The sequence below is a fragment of the Crocodylus siamensis genome, chromosome 2 (assembly GCF_052110815.1).
Source record: "Crocodylus siamensis isolate JL-2025a chromosome 2, ASM5211081v1, whole genome shotgun sequence".
NCBI lineage: Eukaryota > Metazoa > Chordata > Crocodylia > Crocodylidae > Crocodylus > Crocodylus siamensis.
In genome coordinates, this window is record NC_143396.1 from 248,351,558 (window position 1) to 248,378,376 (window position 26,819).

At 43.2% G+C, this 26,819-nt stretch overlaps 1 protein-coding gene across 4 annotated transcripts in view; it reads right to left on the minus strand.

Annotated features, from left to right (window-relative positions):
- Positions 1-11,827, minus strand: part of BAZ1A (bromodomain adjacent to zinc finger domain 1A) — a 101,407-nt gene extending 89,580 nt beyond the window's left edge. The window contains exons 1-2 of one of the 4 annotated variants that reach the window (XM_090033599.1): positions 7,641-11,827; positions 6,917-7,036 (exon numbers count right to left, since the gene is read on the minus strand). In XM_090033599.1, coding sequence (XP_089889725.1) covers positions 6,917-7,029 — 113 coding nt within the window. In that variant the 5' untranslated portion in view covers positions 7,030-7,036; positions 7,641-11,827. Of the gene's footprint in view, positions 1-6,916; positions 7,334-7,372; positions 7,572-7,640 lie in introns of those variants that run through there. The other 3 variants (XM_090033597.1, XM_090033598.1, XM_090033595.1) reach the window with 3 other exon arrangements.
- Positions 11,828-26,819: the final 14,992 nt, after the last annotated feature.

Consider the following 26,819-nt stretch of genomic DNA (forward strand, 5'->3'; position numbering starts at 1 on the left):
TATACCACTACTGTTTCAGTACTTATGCCTTCCTCATTCAGTACTTATGGCATTTCCTATTTTAAAACCTGAGCACCACTTCAAAATAGTGAACTGTCCACTACCCTACCATTCTGGTGCATCATATAAATTAAAATACATAAGTCATTTACAATAATTTAACATGTGCTTCTGCATGCCAACTTGTCTATTATGTCCCCCTCAGGAGAGCACCCCCCTACCCTGTGAGAAACAATAGCACATATAGCCTCTTTCCCACTTCTCTGGCATGCTTGAATGAGACATGAAAATACCCCATGAACAATGTTGATATTCCAAGTATTACTGAGATAGCACCCACTGAAGTAAACCAGACAGTTCACAACTCCAGTTTTCCAGGCTTCATGCATGCTCAAGCACACGTTTCCCTCAGTTTTTCATCACAACCATAAAAAAAAGCAGACTAATATTTTGTAAACCAAATCTCAGACTCTAGAGGACAAATGAGAAGTTTAGCTGCATCTCCCAACTAACACTTTTGATACCATCACTGCAAAACACCTCCCACCTTGGGAATAAATGGCTTGGGGGAGAAGGGAAAGAGGTTAGTGAAAGAGAAGCCACATCTGAATATTTTCTCGGAATAATCTTCACCTAGTATACTTCTGCATAACACTATAAAAAGGTTTTAAAATATTTTAACAAGTCTGTTTGTCTGTGCATTTAACAGTACTTCAACCCAAATCCTGCCTAAGTATTGTACACGGGTTCAGTCTGTTTTGTCTAAAAAAAAATAAAAAAAATGACAGTGTAGCACTACTGCTCAATGAGGCACCAAGCTATGTTTAACTGAGATTATGCTGGCAGAGGAGGCATAGTGTATCTGACAAACTGAAGTACAGTATTGGAGCACTGCATTTGTACAAGAACTCATCCTCTCATAACCACACTAAGGTGGTCGCTATGGAGTAGGCACACCAGGTCTCATTACAGCACTACCTAGCACTGTAACTGAGCAAACAGACATATATACTCAGAGGAGAACACAAGTTTTCTAAAACAGAAAAGACAGATCAACGTCCACCAAGAATTGTACAAAAAGAAATCTTAACTGCTACAAATTAAGCCAATTTAGGACATACATAACAAAAACTTTCTAACCATTAAGGCCTAAAACAGGTTACTTAAGCAGGTTGTGAAATCTCCTGCAGAGAAGGTTTTTGGGATATTATAAAAACATCTGACAGGTATGGTCTGGGATCTCTGTTTTAGGAATATTAAAAATATATAGTTTCAAGACAGGCTATTTGAAGTGTTGTGCATCAGAAAATGGGTTGCTTAAAAATATGAAGACATAAAAATCAAGTTCACACTGTTCCTTGAAGAGCCACTGACATTTTTATAAAAGGGCACAGGGGACAGTCAAAGGAACATCATTCAACTTAAAAATAGATCACTCTTCTCTATTATTTTGAACTATGATTGTTACAAGTAAAAAAAAAAAAAAACCAAACAAAATTACTGTAACTCAAACGATTTGAAGGAAACTTTTTTTCTTCCAATTTGCATATGACAATACTTTGTGTATCTAGTTTCACCGTAGCTTACTTCCCCTTTTGATTTATGTGGATTTTTCCCACATACCAGTAGGGAAAGATTTTAAGAAGTCTCTCTCTTTTTGGTAACTGTCAGTATGTTTGCAAACAATCAAAACAGAGGACACAGCCCCTGAAACAACCTTAATTTTAAAAACAACAACACGTGACTACACTTTTTCTGGGAAGTGTCTGTTAAATTAGATAGCGACTATATATAAACACACAGACAGATTATCTACGGACATTTATACTGCAGACATCTACACTGTTTTACTTTACTATTTTAATTATTTTACCATAAAATCCAATGGTATGTCAGTAGATTTTATATCTACTATTTCTTCATTCCTAATCCATGGAAGCACCTTCATGTCATCATCATAAAAGGTTGTTATATAAATAGATGTTATCAAAAACAACTAGACAATGATGGTTTTAATCAAATATAATAAAGCTTGTCTTTTAAAGAAAAAAAGCAGCTTGAACAGACTTCATATTGAATTTAAATTCACAGAAGTAAATGCATTTGGAGTTAAGGATAACTGCAACCTTATGCAGAGTTGCAACATTCGTGGAACCTGCTGTTCCAAGATCCCAACAATATCTGAACATATTAGGATAAAGTTCTTTCAGAACAGCCACATAGGTCCATTAGCCTCTGTTCCCCTCAGTATATGAATATGAAACCCTATTTAGTTGCCATGAATTATGCCTAGGTACAAATAGCTGACCTATTTGAAAGACTAGATCCTAAGCTGGAGGTCCTTATTTTAAATCAGAAAGTCCTTCTTGCATTTTCATTTATAAATGCACAAATAACAACCAATATAATCAGTTAATGGTTTTTATGCAAGGAATTCAATGATATAATCCTGGAACAATCCTTGAAAAATACTCCATTCTGTCTACAAAATAAGTAAAATGGATTCATTATGAGCCAGATTTGTTTAAAAATGTGTATCCAATTCTTATGTTGAGACTTTCTATGAATAGATATAAAACCTGATTGGGGAAGCAATTATTTTGTTAAAACTAGACATAGCCAGACATCCCTACCCATCCTGACTGACATCCAAATGTATTTTATTACTGGGCATTTCCAAAAAGGACATTTATTTCAAGTAACAAATTCCTCTAAGAAGGATTAAGATACTATGGAAATTAAGCTTACTGAAGAAGAGAACTGAAAATAAATGCTCCAAATACTGCAAAATGTTATGCCATCCCCCTCTATTCTAAGCTCAATGTACAGGGTAAATAAAAAGATCCTGAGCTGAGCAGATAAAGGGAGAAGGGTGGGGGGAGAGAGAGAGAGAGAGAGAGAATGTCTAAAATCAGTCAGTCCTTTAGAAAAAAAAATCCCTTTTCAGCATCTAATAAACAACACACTATGACAGCCAAAATTGCAATTCCGTACCAATATTATTGTTATGTGGTATCCTATTTCTAAAATATAAGCCAACACCAAATACTCTAAAGCACTGGTGCTCAACCTCTGGCCAGCAGACCTATGTCACTTGGCCTATCTAGCACCTCATGGGTAAGGAAATTTAGCAACAGAAGAGCAGTAGTTGCCTTAATTGCTCCCAGAGCTATGACAATTAGTGCTGCCACCACTCCCCTGCCACCAAATCTCCAGATCTGTGGGAAGCCCTGCAGTGCAGATAATATGGTCCAGCACACCAGATTACAATGGTGTGCAATCACCCTGTGGGTGGATCCTGTACCTGGGTCAGGCCAGCACCAGGTCCTATCCATGAACCAACCCCATGGGCTGACCCCATGCTAGATCCACCCCCTAGACCAGCCCTATGCTACTCATCCAGCCAATGGGGCTGGAAAGGCAAGCACCATGGCTCTAAAGCAACATACAACACACTCCAAATGAACAACTACAAATCATCTGCTCATTGTTGAATTTTCACTTAGCCACCTCATTAGAGGTTAGCTATGCCCAAACTGTTAGACTTTTTTCAAACAAAGCAACCCATCAGATATACCTATGGATATAATCATTACACATTTAAATACATCATCTTTTTTATGTTGCTAATGTCTTGGCATCAGGAATATCTTGGAGCAATGAGTTCCACATATTAATTATCCAATGTTTATTTTAACTGGGTTTAAAATGTGCAGAATTTCTATTTCATTGAGCATACTCAGGTTCTTGCATTATGAGAAAAAGGAATTATTTTTCCCAAATGACTTTCTTTATACCATTCATCATTTTCATTTCTCAAATCTAACAAATTCATTCTTTATTGGTCATCACTGTACTAATCAATCAATCTCAGTCTTTCTAGGCTCACTTTATATGATCTTCCATACCTCATGATCATTTTCATTGTACAGCTATTATTTTTCTTTTTGGGACAGGATTTTAAAATAATATTTCCATTCCACTTCTCATGCATTCCAATGTTTGTTTTTTCAGCTGCCACTAAAAACTGAGAAAGTTTTCACTGATCTGTCCACAATGATACCTAGATCTTTTTTCCTGAACTGTTACAACTGAGCAAATCAAAACATATGGATAGTTTAAACTATTCCTTCCACCACGCAATATTTTGCAGTTGTCAATCCTGACTTTATTCTGCCATCCCACTTTGTTTCTCTAACTGCATTCCCCACTGACCCACCAGTCTTGATAAATCTAAATAACCGTCATCTACAAGTTTTGCTATCTCACTGCAAAACCCTAGTATTACAAAATTATGAGGTTATTTCCCTTTAAGGTGAAATAAGTTCTCAACAGGAAATTCTCTTTCCCAAACATTAACCCTACTGAGCCTTATATGCACCGGATACTGGCATAATGACTCTTCATTTAAAAAAGAATACAAAAGTGAGAAGTATCTTATCCCCCCCCTATTGCTGCTAGCCATGTAAAAGTAACTTTGCTACTAGATCATTTCCAATTTTGTAACTTATGCAAAATATGCAGCAATACCCAACCAAGTTTTAGGCATATGTGGTAATTTGAAGCATATAAAAACACAACTGGGGGGGAGGGGGGGATGTTCACTGCACACACACACACACACACACACACACACACACACACGTATGCGCAACTTACTGGTCAAATCAAGCCCGCTCGATTTATTTACATGCCTAAAATGTACTTAAATTCAACAGAATACAAGTGTGCATTTAAAAAATCTCTCATATTTATGACTACAAAACTAACCTTTCAGATACAGAGCGTGAACTGACGCAAAATTGCCTCCCCAGTTTTTGAGAACCTTAGATAATAGTTAGTTTCAGAAAACAGCTAGTGCAATTGTAGAGAGCATGATCACCCTGTCTGCATAAATCTAATTAGTGTTGCATGAATAAGAAAAGGAGGTGCTTTTCCCCAAAAAAACATGTTAGCTATTTCAAATACCACTTTGTATTTGGTGGAAAGTGTTTGACACCTTGAACTAGATGTTAGATGGTGAGTTATCATAGGCTTCACAGTACTCCCCTCCCCTCCCCCCTTATCCTGCCTGGGATGAACACAGCTTGCCACCAGTACACAAACTGAAGTTTAACCATGTCAAGACATACGCTAACTTGATTTAAAACCACCAAAAAAACCCTACTGCACAACCTATTTCTCCTGCCTAGACAAAGGCATAAGGACGCAGGAAAGAAATGGACAGGACCATAAAGAAGAGTAGAAAATAAGAGTGTTCTTCCATTGAGAAAAACCTAATGAGAACTATTAAATGAGCATAGCCAACTACAGAAATCCCATATTCTAAGGGTATTTATACCCAAAAGCTTACAAAGAAGAATTTTTTCAACTGTTTGGGTTGGTCTAATAAAAGATAATCCAATTTACCCAAAGAACCTTGCCCACCTATATTCAACCCTTGGTCTCCTGCACCATCCACTGACGTCCCATGGCTCTGCGTGTTGTGAATGGAAAGCGTTTATGAGATAAGTTTACCCTTAACCCAGAGTTCCAGCCCAAATGAAACCTGCTGCTTTACAAAGAGTAAGTGACATCCCCACAATATCTTTCAGGGCACCCAGACAGGCTCAATCTTAGATCCAGTAAGCATCTTTCCAAAAAATTTGCAACTTGATTTTCAGCCCCTACCAGCACTCATTTAGTAAGAACCACCTAATGGCACCATGACAAATGTTATTACACAAGCAGCTTTCAAAGTATCAGACACAGGAAATTTTTTAATTTCTGTGGAGATATGAACTCTTTGTTTCCGATGTTTTACGTCCTCATAACCTGCCTAGAAACCTGGCACAACAAAACTTTTTAGGAAACTTTACTTCACATTTTCATTCCCCCTCGGTCCATTATTTTGCCCAGACAGCAGCCACATGACTGCCCTTTGCTGTTACCTAATCTGAGTTTATTTGGTGATGTCTATTTGAGTAAGAAAAACAAGTCTAAGCATGAGGAAATTTAGGCGTGCTCTGGTTTCACAGGCTGCAAAGGATCCCAGCAGGAATCTGGTTAGGCTGCGCTTCTTTAAAAAAATTAAAAATAAATAAACGAGGGAAGGATTTGAGCTTTGAGAATATTTTGTGGGAGGGCAGAGGGGGTCATGAAATGTCTGGAAAGGTACAAGGGAGGCACTCGGTCAGCTTGGGAGCAACCCCGGGAACACTTTGGACCTGTTCTGCTCACAAGGAACGAAAACCAGTGGGAGGGTTTTTTTGTTTGTTTTTCCCCCTTTCTCTTTTCTATGCTTGCTGCAGTAGCCCACAGGCCCCGTGTGTCACGCCGCGGGGGTGTGAGGGAGCCGAGCCTGTGCGAGCGGGACCCGCGCAGACCCAGCGGGCAGGGCCGATCCCGCTCGACGACCCCCGGGGCGGGGCGGGGGCAAGCGAGCGTTGGCCGCTGCTGGCCGGGACGCGGGGCTGGGCGGAGCCGGGCCCGCGGGGAGGACGACACCAAGGGGCAGCGCGTCCCGCCGGGGCCGAGTGTGAGCCGGATCCGCGCCCCCAACAATAGCGCGGGCAGCACATGTCAGCCCGCACGCGGCCGCCACCTCTGCCCGGGCCGGCGACTGTTTGCGCCCCACTGGGAGCGGCCCAGCTGCGCGCCCCGGGCCTGGCCTAGCAGCGGCGGCCGACACGCGGCTCCGGGGGGGCAGATCCAGCCCGCGCCCGCGCTAAACTTTCACTTCCCCCTGCCGGGCCCCGCCCGCGCCATCGCCCCAGTGCTGGGGGCGCGGGTGCCTCCTGCCGGGCCGGGGAATCCCCTCCCCTCCCCTCTGTCCAGTCCCGTCCCCTCCCCTCCCCCCGCCAGGTGTCAGCCGTTCGGGCGGCTCAACCGCCGGGGCCGGGTGGGGGCCGGGGACACGCGGTCGCGCTGCCCTTACTCGTAGTCCCTGAAGATCTCGTTGGTGACCCTGCAGTGGAAGACGCGCTCGTCCGGCCGCAGGTCGGCGGGGGGCTGCTCCCTCACGAAGGGCTTGCGGTGCAGCAGCGGCATCGCCCCGCTTCCGAGTGGAGGGAAGAGAGAGGGGGGAGCCGTGAGCTCAGCGGCGGCTGCCCGGAGCGGAGCCCGCTGCCTTTTGTGTGCCCGACGCGCCGCCGCCGCCTGCCTGGGACTGACGGCGCGCGCGGGGAGCTGCGGAGCCTTCCTCCTTCCCCCGCCCCCCCCGGCGGCGGCGGCGGCGGCGGCCGCCTCACAATGGGGCCGTGACGCCGCCGAGCAGCAGGCGGAGGCGGCGCTCCTGCCCCCCCGCGGCCCGCGCCACACAACGTGCTCGGGCCGGGGATCCCCCGCCCGCCGCTTTGTCTGCCCCGGGGTCGCGCCGGCCGCCGCCTCTGACCTGCGCGCGCCGGGCCGGACACCAAGTTGCTCGCCCGCCCCCACGCCCGCCTCCCGCACAGCTCGGCGGCGGGGGCAGGGAGCGCCGCTCGTCGTTTCCTACTTCCTCGCGCGGAGGGGCCCGCCCGCCTTTCTCCTCCTGCCCAGGCAGCGCTGCCGCCGGGCTCTGCCGCCGGGCTGCCCCCTCCTACCCCCGGCGCGGAGCGAGGAGTCCCCTGCCCCCCGCCGGGCTGTGGCCGGGGTCGGCTCCCTGCCTGCCGCCCGCCTACCTGCGGCGGGAGAGGGTGGCTGTGGTGCGGAGGGCTGCCTGGCTCCTGCTCTTCCCTTCAGCTCCTGGGAAGTTTTTTGATCTACTTCTTCAGCCCTCGATCAGGAAGAGCTGCTGGGAGGAGCTTTCCACTTCTCTCCTCTACATCTTTATTGGCCGCTTGGTGCCTTCCAGCGTGTGTCACACAGGAAGACAGAGAGCTACATTATTAATTAATGGCTGAGAGGACTCATCCTCCATTTTTGAATGATCGGCCTCGAGATTCGCCGCGCGCACAGGGGCCGGGTGGTGGCGGGGGCAGCCCGGCCGCCGGACCCCCGCCCCGCGCCTGGGGCTCGCAGCTGACAAGCTCCTCGGACACTAGAGACGAGAAAGCTGCGGAGAGCTGGGGCGGCGTGTGGTCGGGGAAGGGAATAAAGACTTTTCAAATGCTCTTTTCTTTCCGTCCCTCTCTCCCCTTCCAAAACACTCCTGCCACTGCCAACAACACTTCGCTCTGCAGAAGAACCTAGAGCACTTCAGAGACCCCCCTCTTCATCCTGGACAAAAAAAGCTACTGTCCATAGTACCTGTCTATACAGCCAGGAGAGAAATATCAACATTTAATAGAGTCTTCCAGTCTGACTAGCAACAAAGGCTTTGGCGTTGGATAATAGAAGTACAGAGAAACCTGTCTCCTCTTCTAATATTTAAGTGCAAAAGGATATGTTGTCATCCGAGTTCAGGAACAAGAAGGACACCCTGTGCTTGTTACAAGTCTCAAGTATAACACTGATTCTCCTTAGAGGTGTGGGCCCCAGAGTAGCATCTCCTGCTCTCATGCCACCTGAGATATGCTCATATTACTCTATGAAAATACGTGCTGCTATTGCTTGTAATGTTCGATTTTTATTTCACTTGGCATATTTTAAAGATTACCGTATTGGTTGATAGGGTTCTCAGGTGCGCAGGAGGCTTTATAGATCCACAAAAGAAGATATACTCCATATCCTAAGAAACATCAAATCTAAAGTCTCAGTCAGGCAAAAAGTTGTGAGTAACTACAAACTCACTGGGACTAAGAATTTGAAGAGCTGGTGCTTAAATAGAACGTCACCATCAAAAACCCTGATCCTGGAAATACGTGGGCTTGTGTTATGTCCTGCACCTGTGCAGACTTCCATTGACCACTCAGGCCAGGCGTACACATGGATTAAGCTTGGAAAGTCAAGCTCTCCTGATGAGAGAAAAAAGAGCTGTGAAAACATTACCTTGTATGTAGGTAGCTCTCCCTCCTGTTCATGTTACCCTCCCACTACAGATGATTTAACAGCCCATTTGCACAAATTTGGAGAGATGAAGAAAGATCAATGCATGCAAATCACATCTATTGAATGAAGTGGAAAAGGTAAAAGAAAGAGCATACAATGGGCCCAGGCAGACCATGTGTGGATGAAAAAGAAAGCGCAAGAGGAGCCTGCATAGCAAACCCATTCACAAGTGAGGTGACTTCATTTTAGGAGCAGTAAATTTATCAGGCAATTTTCTAATGCTTTCAAACATCACAGGTTAGCTTTTGTTTGTAGACAACCCCTCCCAGAGTCAGCCAATTAATCTGCCAACCGCCTCCTTTCATCTTGTCTATCTTTCTGACTTATCAGTGGGGTCAGAGTGCTCAGGAGTCACCTCCCACCTTAGATTCTGGTGTAAGGTCACATTCGATCTTCGTTCTGCCCAGAAGCTCCAGAAATCGAGAGCCTGAAGGCCCTCTGCACCACTTTCTTTTCTATGATCTTGGTACTGTCAAGGGGGCCTGCTACCTACCACACCAGGCATTGGGCTTATGCAGAAGTCCTGAACGTTCTTGCACTAAGGTGAGAGTCAAGGGTCTGTTCAGACCTCCAGAATCCCAGAAGCATATATGTCTATACACCAGACTGTACCAGAGAGGGGCCACTAACAAGGCTGCTCCAAAGTCAGGGATCTCAAGTGTGACTACTAGCAGGCATGGGATATAAACCACCACTCAAGCACCAATTATGCCACAGCTCCATGCTATGGGTAGTTGGACAAAGTGTTTTCAAAAGCTTCCCATATCAAAGTGGACAGAGACAAACCTCAGTTAGACCATGGTATGTGGAGCTAAGGGCTTCTATGGTCAAAGAGGTCTCTGACAGCCAGAACCTTTTCACCAGCCAGGAGGCTGGGCGTTAGTCTGAGCTGTCTAAACTAGATTCTAAGGTCTCCCAAACAACCACAAGCCAGCCTGCTGCTACACAGCCCACAACTCTCCATGTCACTGCGATCAGGAAAAGATACACAGATGACATGACTGGAATACGTGCTTGCCTTTTGAATCAGTTCATGCCATTTTGTATTGCCCAGACTGCCTAAAAATATCTTGTACTGGAAGCAGCGTGAACAAGCAACATTACTGTCCTAGTGACGGCTACTCCATGGGGGACAGTAAAAACAGTGCCTTCTGGAAGCATCGCTTGCTTTAACCCCTTTAACCAACAAGTTGGCCTGATGGCCCACCACTCCAGCCCCTAGGAATGTGGGGTCTTTCATTTGTGCCTCTGAGCTTAGCCTAACAAAGACTGAAATGTCCCAAAATTCACCAAGTTTCTGGTGGTTTTCTCATTAACTTGTACATAGGTAGCTCTCCCTCCTGTTCATGTTACCCTTCCACTACAGATAATTTAACAGCCCCTTTGCACAGAAGACACAAATTTGAAGAGATGAAGAAAGATCAATACATGCAAATCGCATCTATTGAATGAACTGGAAAAGGTAAAAGAGCCCATGGCATACAATAGGCACAGAGATACCATGTGTATATGAAAAAGAAAGCACAAGAGGAGCCTGCATAGTAAACCCATTCACAATGATCCCCAGGACAGAAAAAATGCAATCAGTGTTCTTGTGTGCAATTCAGAGCTATCATGACTTGTGTTTCACTGTGACACCTTAGCAACATTCATGGGGTTTCCTCAGAGTAGGTTGTCAGTGGGCTATCTTGTCACTAGAATGAGATGTCTGTTTCGTTTGTCATAATGGCAGACAGGTGGTTACTCCAATCACTGGGCCAGTCTCTCTGCCTCCACCAACCCACCCCTTTGCAGGTCCTTTATGCAATTTCCCAGACCTCTGCAGTAACATAAGTGAATCTTTTGCAGTTATTGACTTGGCTCAGCAGTACTATCTATGTAAAAGAATGCTCTTCCTATGAACTCCAAGTCCTGCAGGAGGACAGGGGAGGGCAAAGAATGTATGCTCTATCACTCCTAATTGGTGGTCCAGTAGCATAACTAGGGTGAGATGACGAAGGCAGCCACACAGGTAACAGTTTGGAGGTAAGGGAGAAACCACTGTCACCACAGCCACACAATCATGCCAGTGGCACAGCAGGAACCACTGCTGTCCCCATGTGTTGCAGCTGCCTCAGACACCCAGCTGCATTGTAACGCCTCTTCTTCCATAGGTCTAATACCAAGCTCTGTGCAGATTTCTAGGAATATATCATGCCATGGCACTGTGGTAGACATCTTTCATTGCACTGGCACATGCATAACTGTATAAAACCCAAAAAGAATAAACCCTGGCTGCCAATCCCAGTCTACATGCATTTTCTCATCCATGGTAGCTGAGCACAGACTACTCATTTGTCAGCTTTGCCTATCATGGCTTATTCTTTCATGTGTTCATGGCCGGAGACTCCATGTGGATGCAGTGATCTGCATTAGTGTAACCTGTATGGATGAAGCTTACATTAAAGACTACAGCCTACATCTTGAATTATTCTTCTAAAATGTTGTTTAGTCCTTGATATTTTACAGTGATTAGCCTTATTCCACCCCTTCAGTTAGTTTACAAAACATTTAGCTTGTTGAGTTCTGAACATCATTTCTTTCAAGTCCCTTCAAAACCCTACCAGTTTATATTCCATATTCACCAGTGAAGCCACTTTAGTTTTAAATAAATGTGTAGTGAAGGGCAGAGATGTGACTGTAAAATAATCAGTTAAAAAGCACGTTACAGTTTATATTGAAATACCTTTGTGTCTTACATCAAAACTATACACTGTCTAAAGTAAAAAAGACAATGGTTATGACACTCCACTGTTGCTAAGTCTTGTGATTACACTGCAAATTTTGCAATACTTGGCATTTTTCTTAAAGAACTAGCCCCAGGAGAGAGATGATTAGATGAGAACCTCAGCTTCCATTAGAAAAAAAGTTAAGTTTGCAGCCCTCAATATTGATGTGAAATTTAAAGAATCAGAAGTGAAATAAGAACTCCCAATTTATTTATTTTAATTGAATGACTTTGAAGCCATATTGTGATATTTGGGACTTCGGTTCATTTTTGGTTTAATCCTTAAGATTTTCAATACTGCCTTATTCCAGAACTAGTTGGCAACCATGAAAAATTCATGAGCTAGTAGAAAGCAGACATCAAAAGCAGACTCCCGTTCTCCCTTTTCTTTCTTCTTTTGCCCTCTTCTTCTCTTGTTCTCACCTTTTCTTCCTCTTGTTCCACCCTCCTCTTTATTCCCTCAGTTGTTTCCCTATGAACAGGGCTTGAATGAGCAATACGATTACATTTGAAGAGGTACTGTTTGGATATGCTCAGGATACAGTCCAATAATTTCATACTATATTTATCTCTGAATTCTAGAACTGTTTTGTTTTGGAACCTGAAACACTAGTTCTTTTCCCACTGAAATCACCAGGAGCAGGACTAAACCCTTATGACACAAGTAGTATGTACTGGTAGAAAAGAGCAGAGCCTTTCTCCAGAAATGTATTAAATCTAAGAATTATATTTTTACCTCCAGTGGGGCATTTGTCGTATTTGTCACTGTGTTTATAATTTCTTATAATCATTTATACTTTGAAGACTTTGCTGAAAGGGCATACATTTTGAGTCAAGGTAGAAAAATGTGTAGGGTAACATTGCAAAGTAACTGGCGAAAAGGCTGCGTTGTTTTTTAAATGTGATTCATAATCTGATAATTGTATGACTGGAATCTTCATCAGCCATTCAGATTACAACTTTCATCTATGGCATTTTATAAAGAAAAAAAACACTTGTGCTATGAACATAATGTCTTGTAAGACATCTCTCCCCCCTCCATTTGGTTCATGGTAGCTCTGTTTTATAACAGTAAAACAGTTTCCTAGGGACTGTGTGGGCCCAGGCTCAGGGCAAACTCCTTAGTTTCTCCTTTTAACCCCTCTACAATTTTTATTCCTACTTACATCTCCCCTCTCTATTCTTTTCTCTTACCTTCTGTTCCACTGAACCTGCATATTTCCCACCCATTTATTTTCTTCTTCCTCTCCCATCTTCATACCTTCTTCCATTCACTCTGCAAAGAGCATGTTAACTCACGGAGATATTCCAAAAAAGCTCTTAGGCAGGGCAACTATTTCTGAATAACTCTGTCTGTGGACAACTTTATTGTGAAATAAGTGTCAACGCACAAATAACACAAAAACAGCTTTTCCAATTTAAATTCACATTCTAACTCACCATGGAAAACATTCATATTCAGACAAGCCCTTTGCTTGGGTAAACCCTGGGTAAAACAGATCTACTTCATCCCCACTTTCTGGCCCCTTTAAGTTCACTTCCTTAGGGGATTTGAAATGCCACATGCAACCCTCTGTTTACTCTTTTCTGGAGTGTCTGTTATCTTCTTCTCCAGGGACCTGATCCAAGTTCCTCAAAGTCAACGACTTTGGTGTGTTTTATGTAAAACTCTAGATTCTTGGTTTTTATTTTTGCAAAAAGTATAGGCCTATTTGTTGTGGCTGAAAAGATAAGCTTGAAAACTTTAACTTAGCGTAACTGACACAGTGATGTTTGCCTTAGCCCGTAGAGATACGGAAATCATACTTGGGAGAGGTGTGAATTTCCATGCTTATTGCAATGGGTTATGTCAAACGGCAACTGATAATAATTTAAGTATCAAAATGATTAATTCACTAAGGAAAAGGATAAACACTGTGATGATTTGTACAATCTGATGTGTCTGATTTGTGCAGGAACTAATTGTGGTGCATGAAGTGGGTAAGGCATGAGAAAATCCCATCACTTTTTCCTATCCAATTTATCTATGATATGTTTCAGTACTTTTCTTTCACATGGTATACACATTTTAATTCTCTTTAAGGCAGTTTGAGGAACAAAGCCTATATGCCTCATGTAATACAGATAATTCGTACTTTAATAACCAGAGCAATAAACTGTTGTAATTTTTCTTAACTATTCTTCTTTTGCCTTCACCTTCCTCGGTGTTTATCTTTTTTTGTTGTATTCTGTCTTAATTTTGATTTTAAGCTATTTGAACATAGACAATATGCTGGCTTTCTTAACATACTGTACCTGTGTGGATTAGTAAATGTTGCCCTGTAGTCTTTCACTAGACTGTAAAACACAATGTTTGTTTTTGGCATTAAATGAATGACATCCTTCAGGTGAGAGAGGGAACAAAGCACTAATGATTATTCGTAAAACATTTCATTTCTGTTTAAGCTCACATGTGTTTCAATACGATCCTGAATATTTCTCTGGTCAGAAAGGTTTCTGATTCTGCAGCTGCTGAATGCATTCAACACTTGGTGACTTCTACAGGAGTCTCATGTAAGCAACAGCTTTAGAATCTGCCCTGTGTTAAATAAGTTTTTTTGAATACTTGAAGTTTTGCCATTTCCTTAATTGCACGTTAGGCAGCCAACAGCTGTGAATGAGCACACATTATTTACTTAGTTTTTAATAGTCCAGAGGACAATATTAGTATCCCAGACCAGGGTTTACTTTGTCTGTTGCTGAATTTATATAGTGCCTAGCACTGCAAGCTCCCAATTTTGAACAAAGCTTGCTGTCACCATAGTGATATTTCTTAAATTGTAAGAAAAAAATAGAAAAAGTTTTTTCCTATCACTGCCAGTTTCATTTTTTAAATTTAATGTGATTTAGGCAAACAGTTCTCACTGTTCCTTATGGAAGTTATGTGATTATTTTTCCATTAAACTGGAAAGATACATACTTTTAAGATTTCTTTAGTTCTTTTTTAATCAAATATTTTATGCAAACTATTTAAACTGATAATTTATACAAATATAGAAGAATTCTGACCTCATCTACCCTTCAACTACAATTGAATCTGATTCGCCCCTGACCTAATTACAACATAGTGAAAAGGTATTGTGAAATCACTAGTCATTTCTTATTAGTGTCTCTGTAACCAGGTTAAAACTCTCAAATGGCTCTATTGGATCTCTTTATTCAATTACAGTTACAAGGTACAGGGTACAGAGTACTCACAATATTATAACTGTCTCATACTGTAAAAAATGTTCACTGCATTTCAGCATGCTTATTTCCCTGAGTGATAAACAATAGTTACAGTGGATGAATCTACCATCTCCTGTTATACACCTAAACTGTCACTACTAGACTGATGATCCTTACATTCTGTCTTGATTAATCTTGTTTTAATTCTGGATTTGTATCGATCTGATACTTTCCAGGTGTATCTACATGAGACACTTATTACAGCATTACCTAATTAGCTCCTCAGTAAAGCATCAGTGACCTACACAAGTAGTGCTATTAGGCTGGAGTAAACTAACTGTGCCATAGGAGTGTACTGCCCAACACAAGTACTATTCAATGGTGGAGTTATTTACTCTACCACAATGAACATATAGATGCTGATCAGGGCTGGCTGGGTCATGAGGGTGCTACAATGGGGGTTGCCTGCCAGCTAGCTTTGTGCTGTAGCACCTTCATGCCCCAGTCAGCCCCTCTGTAGCATGTTGAGATGGGCAGGAGGAGCCCTGGGCTGGCAGGGAACCCACAGGACACTCAATATAGTGTGTTCCTGGGTGCACATTCAAACGGTGCACCCAGGAGCAATAAACTCCAGCATGATAAGCACCAGAATTTGTTGCTTCCAAGTAATTGCACCTGTAGACACAGCCACAGTGGCTACCAAAGTTTAGTAAATTGTAAATACTAAAATATGCCATATAGACATGCCTTCATTTTGGCTCTGAAATTAATATAGTTTTCCCTTTTCACAGGCAGCTTGATTGAACTACCTCAACTTTTTTTAATGTTTGTGAGTGGGTGAGAGTGTTGTGTGCCTGTGAGAGAATTAGAGTGAAGTAACTGAATTTCCTTCCATATATGGAAGTTTCTAACTAAATAAGGTATGTGAAGGATCTTGATTTTTAATTTCTGGCTCTTCTGTTTGTGTAACTAAAAATGAAACAACAAAATAAGCATGAGAATCCTAAGTTTTATCGTTGTGCTTGGTCACATATTTGAACTTACATGCTCATGTTCAGCTTAATAGTATAGCTGCTGTGGAGCAGTGCTGCCAAGAAGCTGAGGGGAATTATGGGAGCTGGTGTAGAGATGTAAGGCCTTCACATCTCTGACTCTGGCTTTGTGTATATCCTTGAGTTTCAGTGAAAAAAAGGTCTAAACATCACCCCTTCCCCATTATAATTTGGAATACAATACATTTTGCATCAAAAGATTTTATTAATATAATATTACAGGATTTTTTAGCAGGCCAGTTAGTTTAACATAAAATACTGAGTAAGATCTTGAGGAAAGTATGCTAAAAAAATTAAGTGTTGCTTTAAAAAAAGTGGTCAAATTCTTAGTGAAACAGACAAAAAATGCAATTTATTTCTGAAGCTAAGAATTAAGGGTCTTTTTAATGTCCATATGAAAGGGTTTTTTTATTGTTTTTAAATAATTTTATATAAGCAATCAGAACTGGTGTTCTTCCAGCTAGCCAAGCCTAGTCAAACTGTTTTTACAAATAAATAATGCAACAGAAATCTTACTTTATGCAGTTAATTTACATTTTACCTTTAGGCATATGTTACCATTCCAGGCATATTAAATAAAGGTCTGACCTTCTATCAACCTTGATGGTGCTACAGAAGAGACTAGGAAGAAAATACCTTAAAGAATTATGTGCTTTGTCTTGGGTATCATAATGAATATTAAAGAGTTTGGTGTAAGTCATAATAATACTGCCGGGGTAAAGCATAGTCCTCTAATATGCTAATAACACAATTTGATTGTAATCCCATGGGCAAGACCAAACAGCTTTATAATAGTTCAGCCACCATTGTGGGTTGGATATGTTCCTTACAGGGACATTTCATATGCAGCTTTCCTGACTTACACAAATAATAGCTGCCTAGCTGTCATAATGACAAATTTTCCCCACCCACTCATTCCTTAGATCCTGCAAAACCATCTTTATGTAGTTTGGATCAGTGTGGGAAAGGGGGTAGAGAGTAGGTTAAGCTCCCATCATATCACCCAGGAATCCCACAGGGAAGACAGAATCATAGAAAAATAGGGCTGGACAGGACTTCAGGAAGTCATCTAGTCCAACCCCATGCTCAGAGCAGGATCATCCCTGCCTAAATCATCCCAGATAAATATTTATCTAACCTGCTTTTAGAAACTTGCAATGACAGAGATTCCATAACATTTCTAGGTTATTTGTTCCAGTGTTTAATCACCCTCATGGTTAGAATGTTCCTCCTGATACATAATCTAAACTTCCCTTCAACCAGTTTTACCCTATTTCTTCTTGTCCTGTTCCCTGTGGACATAGAGAACAACTGATCACCATCCTCTTTATATCACCCTTTTTGTACTGTAAGGCTATTATCAACATCTTGCCTCAGTTTTCTCCAGAATATAGAATCTTAATTCTCCCAACCTTTCTTCATATATCATGTTTTCTGTATTTCTAATCCTTTTTGTTGCTTTTCTCTCAATAAATTTTCCTGATTTTTCTTGAAATTTGATGCTATAAAAACTTGATATAAGTACTCCAGCTGCGCCCTTCCTAGGCTGAACAGAGTAAAAAAATAATTTTCCATTACTTGCATCTGACACTTCTGTTAATGTAAACCCAGTATGCTATTATCTTTTTGTAACAAAATTCTAACATGTTTATAGAAAGTTTTTTGTTGCCTTTCATATCCTCTGCTAACTGTATTTCAGTTTGCACTTTGGCCTTCCTCATTATATTCCTATAACTGTGCTATATTCTTGTACTTATTCTTAATTTCCACTTATAAAGTTTTGGTTTCAAGTTATTGTTTAGCCAGTCTAGTTCTTGCTATGCATCCTATCCTTCCTTCACATTAGTATAGCATGCTCTTCTGCCCTTCATGAGTCACAAAAATTAATTTAATTAATGCAGCCCAAGGTTCTCATTTTACTAGGCAAACTAAAGTCACCTGGAATCCCTAATAGTATGGCTCCTATGGAGCAGTGCTGCCAAGAACCTGAGGGGATTTATGGGAGGTGGTGTAGAGATGTTATGACCTCCACATCACTGGTTCTGGCTTTGTGGTATCCCAGAGTTTCACTTAAGTTTAAAGGCAGGCTCAACAGGATTTCTCTATGGATGCCACTCCTTCCAGATGAAGCAATCAGAAGACTACAGCTGGATTCTGTGACTGATTCACTATGGGGCCCTGGGCAAGTCACAGAGAACATGATTTTCAGACTCTTCTGCTTTGTTGAAGTCCATGGAAACTGCAGATACTCAGTGGCTGAAAAAAATCAAACTCTCCATTCTCAGTTTCTTCATCTGTAAAAGGGGGTTAATACATTTCCTTTCAAACATGCTTTGAGAGCCTTAGCTGAAGAGTGCTACAAGTGTTTTTAATTGTGTCTTTCTGATTATGATAACGTGTCAATTAGTAAAGTAGGTGACACTCAAAGCTACATTTTCAAAATTTCTATTTTTGGATGTCCATCTCTAAAACTGGGGCCAAGATATTCAAATGTGACATGATGCTGACCATCTCAATTTTGGGGCACTCAAGGAGACAGATTCCAATTTGAGACTAAAGTCTCATATTGAACAGCCAAAAATTGACACATGCAAAAATCACTCCTCACTTCTGAATATGCTACCCTTAAGGCTGATTTTCAGAAAGGTGGCATGCCTGCAGCTCCCATTTATTTTATGTGGACTTGCAGGTCTTCAGTACCTCTTTAAATCATGTCCTAGATCTCTCAGCTTGGACACTTGAGGCCACTTTTGAAAAATTGGCCTTTATGTTGTGAATGCCCTCTAGTGGTAGCTCTAATTAATATAGGAAATACCTGTTGAGCTACTAGACTACACAGAATCCTTGACAGGAAATAAGGTGTGCCTGTGTAGTGAAACATAAAGCAGTGTGGATTGTTAGCAGCAAATAACAATTTTTTCCTTGCCAAAGGAAAAAATCCATGTATGTATTATAAACTACAATACAGAGTTCTATCTCCTTTTCCACTGGCCTTGTATCGTATCTTAGTTAACAAGACTGTCTATGCAACAACTTTATTTAAGATAAGACAGTTGATTAAAATTCACCTGTGGAAAAATAAGGTGATAAACCTGTTTAGAAGGAAGTATTTTGAAAAAAAATAACTACAGTTTGCATGGATATCCTTTTCATAGAATACAAATGCTACTGCAAAGGCAGGTGTGGAGTTGAAGGATCCCTATTGACTGCTTTCTTGACATTAAAATCTACACTGCAGTAGTGAGAAAGAGTGGCAATTTTTACCTCCAGCTTATTCAGGAAAGCTGTGTGTTCTTCAATGTAAACTTCACCACACTCATTTATGCATCTGTCATATTCAAGGTAGGATACGGTAATGGTCTCCTCCTCAGGATTTCTTTGCCATTAATCCAAAGGCTATAAATTGTGTAGGCTACAGTTGTCTCTTACACAGTGATATGGGCAAAAGAGTTGGTTGTCCTGTCCAACTCTGCAGTCTGTACTGCTGCCTGTGTGTCAAGGGACAGAAATCAAGCTCTTATTTTATAGTATATATAAAGCTTCAGAAATTAGAGGGCCATTGATATCCAAGAAGAGGTAGGCATCAAAATATCTCTGAGGATTTGGGTATTATTTCTTAGGTTCAATCAGATAAAGGATTAAGTTATACAACTTATTTGGTTGAAGATCTTTGGTTGTGGAACTCTGCTCCAGATAAGGTCCACCATTCTGTTTCCTGGGTTGCCTTCATTTACTGGTAAACCAGTGAAAGATTTATTTATAGACACGCCTTTAATATATATTAGTGTGCCCGTCTGGCGTTGAACATCTGGTCACGTGCCGCTCGGGCCCAGATATTCGGTTGTGTTCATCCATCTGTCCCTGCTGTTACACTGAGTGGGTGTCTCTTTCTGGTGTAGTTGTTCCCCAATCTCGCCTGCCACGATTTCGGATCTTGTTTCAGTGGTTGGTGTCCAACTACCGGAGTTCTCTCAACTATGGGACGGCTGTCTGGTGATCTTCTGCGAGGCTTTACCTCCCCTATACTTCGCCCTTATACCCAGCCTTGATGGGTCACAGTTATTCTCCTGGCCAGGCCCCCAGCCATTGAGTCCCTGACTCCCTTTACGTGGCAGGTGTGGTCTGCCCTGCCTACATCATGGGCCTCCAGCAGTCAATTATCTGGCCTATGAGACTGCTGCTTTCCCCAAAAGCTAGTAGCTCCTCCAGAGACTTAATAATACTCAGGCTGCCTGCTTTGACCTTCAACCCCTTCTAAAGTGGGAAACACAAAATCTAAACCGAGAAAAACTACAGATGCAATCTGAGGGACTCCTAAGTCCCCTCTCCCAGGCCCCTTCCTTGGCCTGGCCGCTAACAACGTGTACAGACCCTAAGGTCTATTTCAGGCTCAGTAGGCGGTCGGCATCTCCTGTAGGCTCTGCCACTGTTCCGCTCTCTCATTGTCCCTCCTGGGGCTTCTTAGGGCCACCGGTGATCCTCCAACGGGTGTCTGTCCACCTGTCTCTTGCCGTAATCACACCACCAAGGGCCATCTTTTGCAGCCTCTCCCACTCCCCTTGCCTCCTGTCTCCCACCTGGCATGTCTCTTCGGCTTCTCCAGTGCCCTCAACGGTCCCACCTGGTTTAATGCTGTAGATTATGCTGGTCTCCATAGCCCCTCAGTCGTCATGATTGACATCAGCATCTATCTGTTTCCCTTGGCTCTCCTTTCCAGGTTCCCAGCCCAGAGGAGCCGCTCTTGGCTCTATTCTCTCCCCACGGCAGCCAGCAATCTCTGGCTTGCCGCATGCTCTGCTGCATTCTTCTTTGCCGGGGGAATCAGCTTCCCATTGCCAGGTTCCCATTGCCCCTTCAGGGCCTCCAGAGCGTTGATTCCCCCTCTTCCTTGCCAGCTGCCCCTTTTATTCCTGCCAGCCGGCTTCTGAAGCTGACGTCATCTGCCAGCCATAACTTTATAAAGACGCAGCTAATTCGCCATGCAGGTCCCACCTCTAGCTCCACCGTGGATCCTGCTGCAGGTAAGCAGTTTTCATTTTCTTTTCTGTTATTTTCATTTCTTTCTGCGGGTTCCTGACCCCAGGGCTCCCCCCTGGTTCTTTGGGGTCTTCCCCTCTGTTTGTCCCCATGACAATTAGGTCTGCTATCTTTTTCTGGATTGGAGCATGTGCCCTTCTGGCTTCACTTATCTGGTCCCGTGCAGGCTTGGTCTGGGTGGCCAGTAGCAATTGCCCTAGTTTCCTGTGGGCCGGTGGGTAGCTGTTTATCACCCGAGTGGCCTCCCACCTGCCATGACTTTGAATGTTATACCAGTGGGGGGGCCAACCACCCAGGGTTCTTCTGCAGCGGAGAGTCCACCCAGCAGTCATCCGTGGGGCTCCACCTCCCCTACACACCAACCTCATGCCAACACTCGGTGGGTCACCCAAATCTTCTCGGCCGTACTCCTGATACTGTCGTGCTCCCGGGTGTGGTGGCCTATGTAGCCCTCTCCCATTCTAGGTCCTGCTCCCCAGGGTAACTCGCTTAGTTAGCTGTAAGCCCCCCAAGATCATTCACTCCTGTCCTGAGGCAGCCTACACCCAGTTCTCAGAACCTAGCCTGTGCCCACAAAATAAAGATGGCAGGCAAAAGAAACTCTGATACAGTTATCCTGTCTGCACCACCTTGCCCTACTCCTCAACCCCTCCAAAAAGGGGGAAACAGAAAGAAAAAACAACACAACTAAATTGAGAAGGGCCCATATGGTTCCTTTCCCAGCCCTTCTACTAGGGTGATGGTGTGCCCTTGGTCTCTATGATCCCCCTGGGGTTTGGCCCAATGTGTGGCTGGAGTAGACTGAGGCCCCTTGCCCCAGTTCGTCTTCCCCCTCACTCTGCCATGCATGGTTTGTGGCCCTGATCCCCTTCTCCCCTGTTGGAGATGTCCTTCTTCCAGTGCCTTGCAGTACCTCTCCAAGAGCCTGGCCACTTCTTGTGTTGAGGGCTGGCACTCAGCCTCTCATCATCTTGCTTCGCAGCCCCACTCACTGCTCCTGTCTGATCTGCCCCAGAGGGAGAGCCACCTTCGGCTCCCGGGTTCCCCCAACGCTCCCACCTTCAATGGTGTAGAGAGCCTCTTCTGGCTGTCCCGTCCCTCCGGTGTTCCTGCCTTCATTGACACAGTGAGCCTCTTCTGGCTCTTCTGCCTCCACACTGCACTGTCCTCTGCTGGTACAGAGAGCCCTTGCTGGCTCTCCCTCCATGGGAGTATTCCGGATGGCGTCCAGCGTCTGTGTCTCCTCCAGCTCCACTCTCCTTCCCTTGCCATCTTCCCTGGTGGTCCATTTTATCCACGCTGGCCGGTGATTGCTGATGATGTCACCGGCTGGCTTCAGCTGTATAAAGGCATGGCTGACAACCCACGCGGATTTCCTTCCTCGCTCCAGCTACACTGTGGGTCCTGCTGCCGGTAAATATTTTTCTTGAGTTATTTTTGTGTTCGTTTCTCTTTTTATGCATAGTTCCTGGCCCAGGGGGTCCCTGTTTATTGTTTAGGGTCCTTTACCCCACTCTCCCCTGGGACAGAGTGGTTTGCTTGGGCTGGAAACCTTATTATTTTCTGTCAGATTAGTGATAAATACATGCAACTATCACATAGAGGGATCTGAATAGTATCCTCCAGGATATATGGCGTAACACACTTTCTTTCTACAGTACCACCAATGGTAAGTGTCCAGCCCCATCAGATGATTTATACAGGATTTTCTTTGGTGTGAAGTACAGTAGTATTAACTCCCTTTGGGGAAGGGAAGTCAATAATGAAGCAAGAGTCTCCATTTCAAAAAACAGCATTTTCTCTTATACAAACACATTTCATATCAGGTGAAGTCTGTGACAAGAAAAACTCCTTAATGTGCTTCAGCTTAGAGAAAAATGAAAGTACAGAGAGCAGTAAGGATGAAATAAGTGTGTTGTATGAAACAGGACCTAGAAGCAAATGCTACCATCATGCACCCAAACATAATGAAAAACTGCTCATTGGCTCATTAGAAAAGTGAATATTTTCCCCCCATCCAAAACCAACAGCATTACATCAGATATGAATTTCATCTAGTACCTTCTAAAGGAATGACTCTATTGTATATTCAAGGAAAACACATAGTAAGCAAAATAGTGGTGTTGGAGATGTCAAAATATCACACAGGTTTACAAGACTAATCTTGGCCATGGACCTCTCTATATGATCTGTCCCTAAAGTGTCTGCATCCAGTTTTTAAGTCCTGCAAGCTATGATGCAGTATCTAATGCGAGTAATTGAGGGACAGTGAGGGATGCTCACATGTCTTCTATTACAGGATTATTTTAACAGCACGTAGCTGAACATTACCATTACTGTAGTTATGCTTACATGACTAAAAAACAGAATAAAATGTTCAGATCTTTGGCCATGGTCCAGTGGTATAAAATTCCTCTTAAATCAGCTTAACTGTATGGTTCCAGAAGAATTCCCATAGCTCTGGGATCTCTAAAGAGTATAGAACCACTGTAGCAAGCTTCTAGACCAGGGGTGGGTAAAATGCGGCCCAGGGGCTGGATGCAGCCTGCCAAGCCATTCTATCCAGCCCGTGGGGCCCCTAAAAAATTTAGAAAATTAATATGCATCTGCCCCTGGTTGCCTATCATGCAGCCCTCCATGGCCTGCCAAAACTCAGTAAGTGGCCCTCCACCAAAATAATTGCCCGCCCCTGTTCTAAACCATGGCCCTCAGGGCATGTTCATTGAAAAGGGGCCCTGAGCAACATCTCCTTATATGTTGGTTCCAGGGGCTGGAATGACTTCTTGAGGGCCATGAAAATATTTAAACTGTTCACATTTGGAAATATATCAGCAATGGGAAACCATATGCTTTTTATGTGAATACATAGACTAAATTCAACTATGTTTATCGTTCCTCGAACTCCACCGAGTCAGCAGACACCATGTTTTCAGAATTCTCATATCTGTTTTTGTACCATGGTGCTCCCAAATGTCTCTGTTGGGAAAGCAGTAAGAGCTGATAACATAATGAAAAGGAAGAGGGTAAAGTTCATTGTTATCCAAGAACTTAGGTCGCTAATACATAGATCTTTGATCTACAATTACAGATATGACTAATGACAATGGGCATGCTAATCACTCTTCTTCCAGACCGAATGGAAGGCAGTGTTAAATACGCCTTGTGTTGTGATGCTGGAAACAGTGGTTGCTACCCAATGCTATCTTGGCTACACACTAAGGCCTGAGCAAGAACTAAGCCAGAAGAAAAGAAGGGTTTCCCTAAGATTAGTTACAATTGCCTAGATCAGGAGATTGACTAGTTGCAGCTGTATGCAAGGGCCCCTCTACATGTGAGGTAAAAACGTGATGGGTCTAATCTACAATCCATACAGTCGTGCCTCCTGCCATGCCACATGCGTGCAGCAGGAACCATGATTATGGGATCGCAAATCAGATCCCATCATGCCTTATTGCTGGAGTCAGAGGACCCCCATCCTGGGCTCCCACTGCACTGACAATAAGCAAGTTCCCACAGCTGGGATTCCCCTCAGCCGACAGGGCTCCCACCCACACACCCCTGCAGTGGGGACACCACAGCTGAAGCAATCTCCCAACTGCAGGGGTGCCCCATGCATCCCCACAGCTAGGAAACTGCAACTTCAATGATTTCCAAGCCACATTAGTGCATGGGGTACCCTGTGGCTGGGCACCTTGTAGGCTGATGAGGCTCCCAGCTGCGGGGGCACGTGCTACTGTAGTTGGGAGCCAGCATCACCTGGGAGCTCAGAGGTGCACATACCCCCCCCCCCCCAGGCTGGGAGCTCCAATCAGCTGACAGAACTCCCAGCTATGGGGCACAGGCTACCCATGCAAATTCAAGCTGGATAGAAATGAGCTATACAGTTATACATTCTGTAACAATAACTTGATAGCTGGTTGGACCTTTCTAAGGCACCATAGTTAATTTGTATGTGTAGCCAGTCTAAATTAATTGCACAATTAACCAGGTAATTGTGTAATACATGTAACATGTAGAAGGGGCCAAGAAGCAGAAAGCAAGCAGAGATAGAAGCATATGTGAACAAATCTGAGAGGGAACAGTGCATACAGATGTAATGGGAACTTTTGGATTCTACTTATGGATTCACTTTACATTTGCTCCTCATTGATACCTAGTTTAACAGATCACCAAAACTTAACATATTTTATGCTACCTAGTGACAGCACCAAATTATAGAGTTTGCTTAACAAAATTAAGTAAAGCTAGTGAGCCACACATTGGGCTAATGGGGCTAATTGTGCAAAGGGTGGACAAAGTCACCAGGAGTATGGGCTGATTTCAGTTAGAGTTTAAAGCTGATCCCCTTGCACAAACATTAATACCTTCTGTTCTCTTTGTCCCTGTGGGTGCGTGATGTGCCCCATGACTAGGGATGATTTTGGTCATGGAAGATCAGGGAGTAACAAAGCTGAAAATGTGATGGACGCATTATTAAAAGTGACCCAGGTGTCTCTTCAAAGAGACTGTGTTTATCATTACAATTCCTCCTCTGTCACCACTCTATTTTCTAAATCTCCTTATTACTGAGGATTAAATCTACCCAGGGGCAGAGCACAAGCACCAACACTCTGAACCACTTATATTCCACTAACTCCTTTTTTTATGTTAAGTGGCACTGAAGTGGTGCTGACCATCTACATGTCATGATTTTCACCTTATTTGCTAAAAGCTCATTCAACAACTGCCTAACTTTATAACTTTCTAATCTATAGCTATATACATCTGGAAGGAACTAGATATGGATTTAGATATTCTATATTAACTGTATATCTTTGTCAATAATATTACCCTTTAGACTTGTGGTTTGTTTATACCTTCCATCTCATTACTGAGATGAGAATGACTCCCTCCAGAATTGTAGATTAGGAAAAAATCCAATGCCAAAATTATCTTTAAATGTACAATGCTGGGCTGTATTGGTAGGAGTGGTGCCAGCAGATCAAGGGAAGCGATTACTGCCCTCTGTTCAGCAGTGGTGAGGCCACATCTGGAGTACTGTGTCCAGTTTTGGGCCCTCCATAACAGAAAGGATGTGGATAAATTGGAGAGTCTAGCAGAGCGCAACAAAAATGGTTCAGGGTTTTGGAAACACGACTTATGAGGAGAGGCTGAAGAAACTAGGCTTTTTTAGTCTAGAGAAGAGAAGATTGAAAGGGGATTTAATGGCAGCCTTCAGTTACCTGAAGGTTGGTTCCAAAGAGGATGGAGCTAGACTGTTCTCAGTGGTGGAAGATGGTGGAACAAGAAGCAATGATGTCAAGTTGCAGCAAGGGAAATTTAGGTTAGATATTAGGCAAAACTTTCTCACTAGGAGGGTAGTAAAACACTGGAAGAGTTTACCCAGAAAAGTTGTGGAATCTCTATCCTTGCAGGTTTTATAGACCCAGCTAGACAAAGCCTTAGCTGGAATGATCTAGCTGGGGATGGTCCTGATTTGAGCAGAGGGTTGGGCTGCATGACCTCCTGAGGTCCCTTCCAACCCTAATTTTCTATGATTCCATGAAAGGTTGTTAGCTGTGTTAATCTGAAATCAGGTAGAAGGTAGGCAAGGTGGCACTTTAGAGACTAACTAGCATTATTAATTTTAAAAAAACACCTGACTCCCAATTATGTTTGGACTGCCTTAATCAGATTTATATTCATAGTTAAATAAAGTCATCAGTGCAAGCTATATCCTTCTGTTACAACAGAAGGAAAAAGTGTTGAGGGGAAAACTGCAGTTCTTTGGGGGATATATAATAGTTCAGAATGAGAGAGAATGCTTT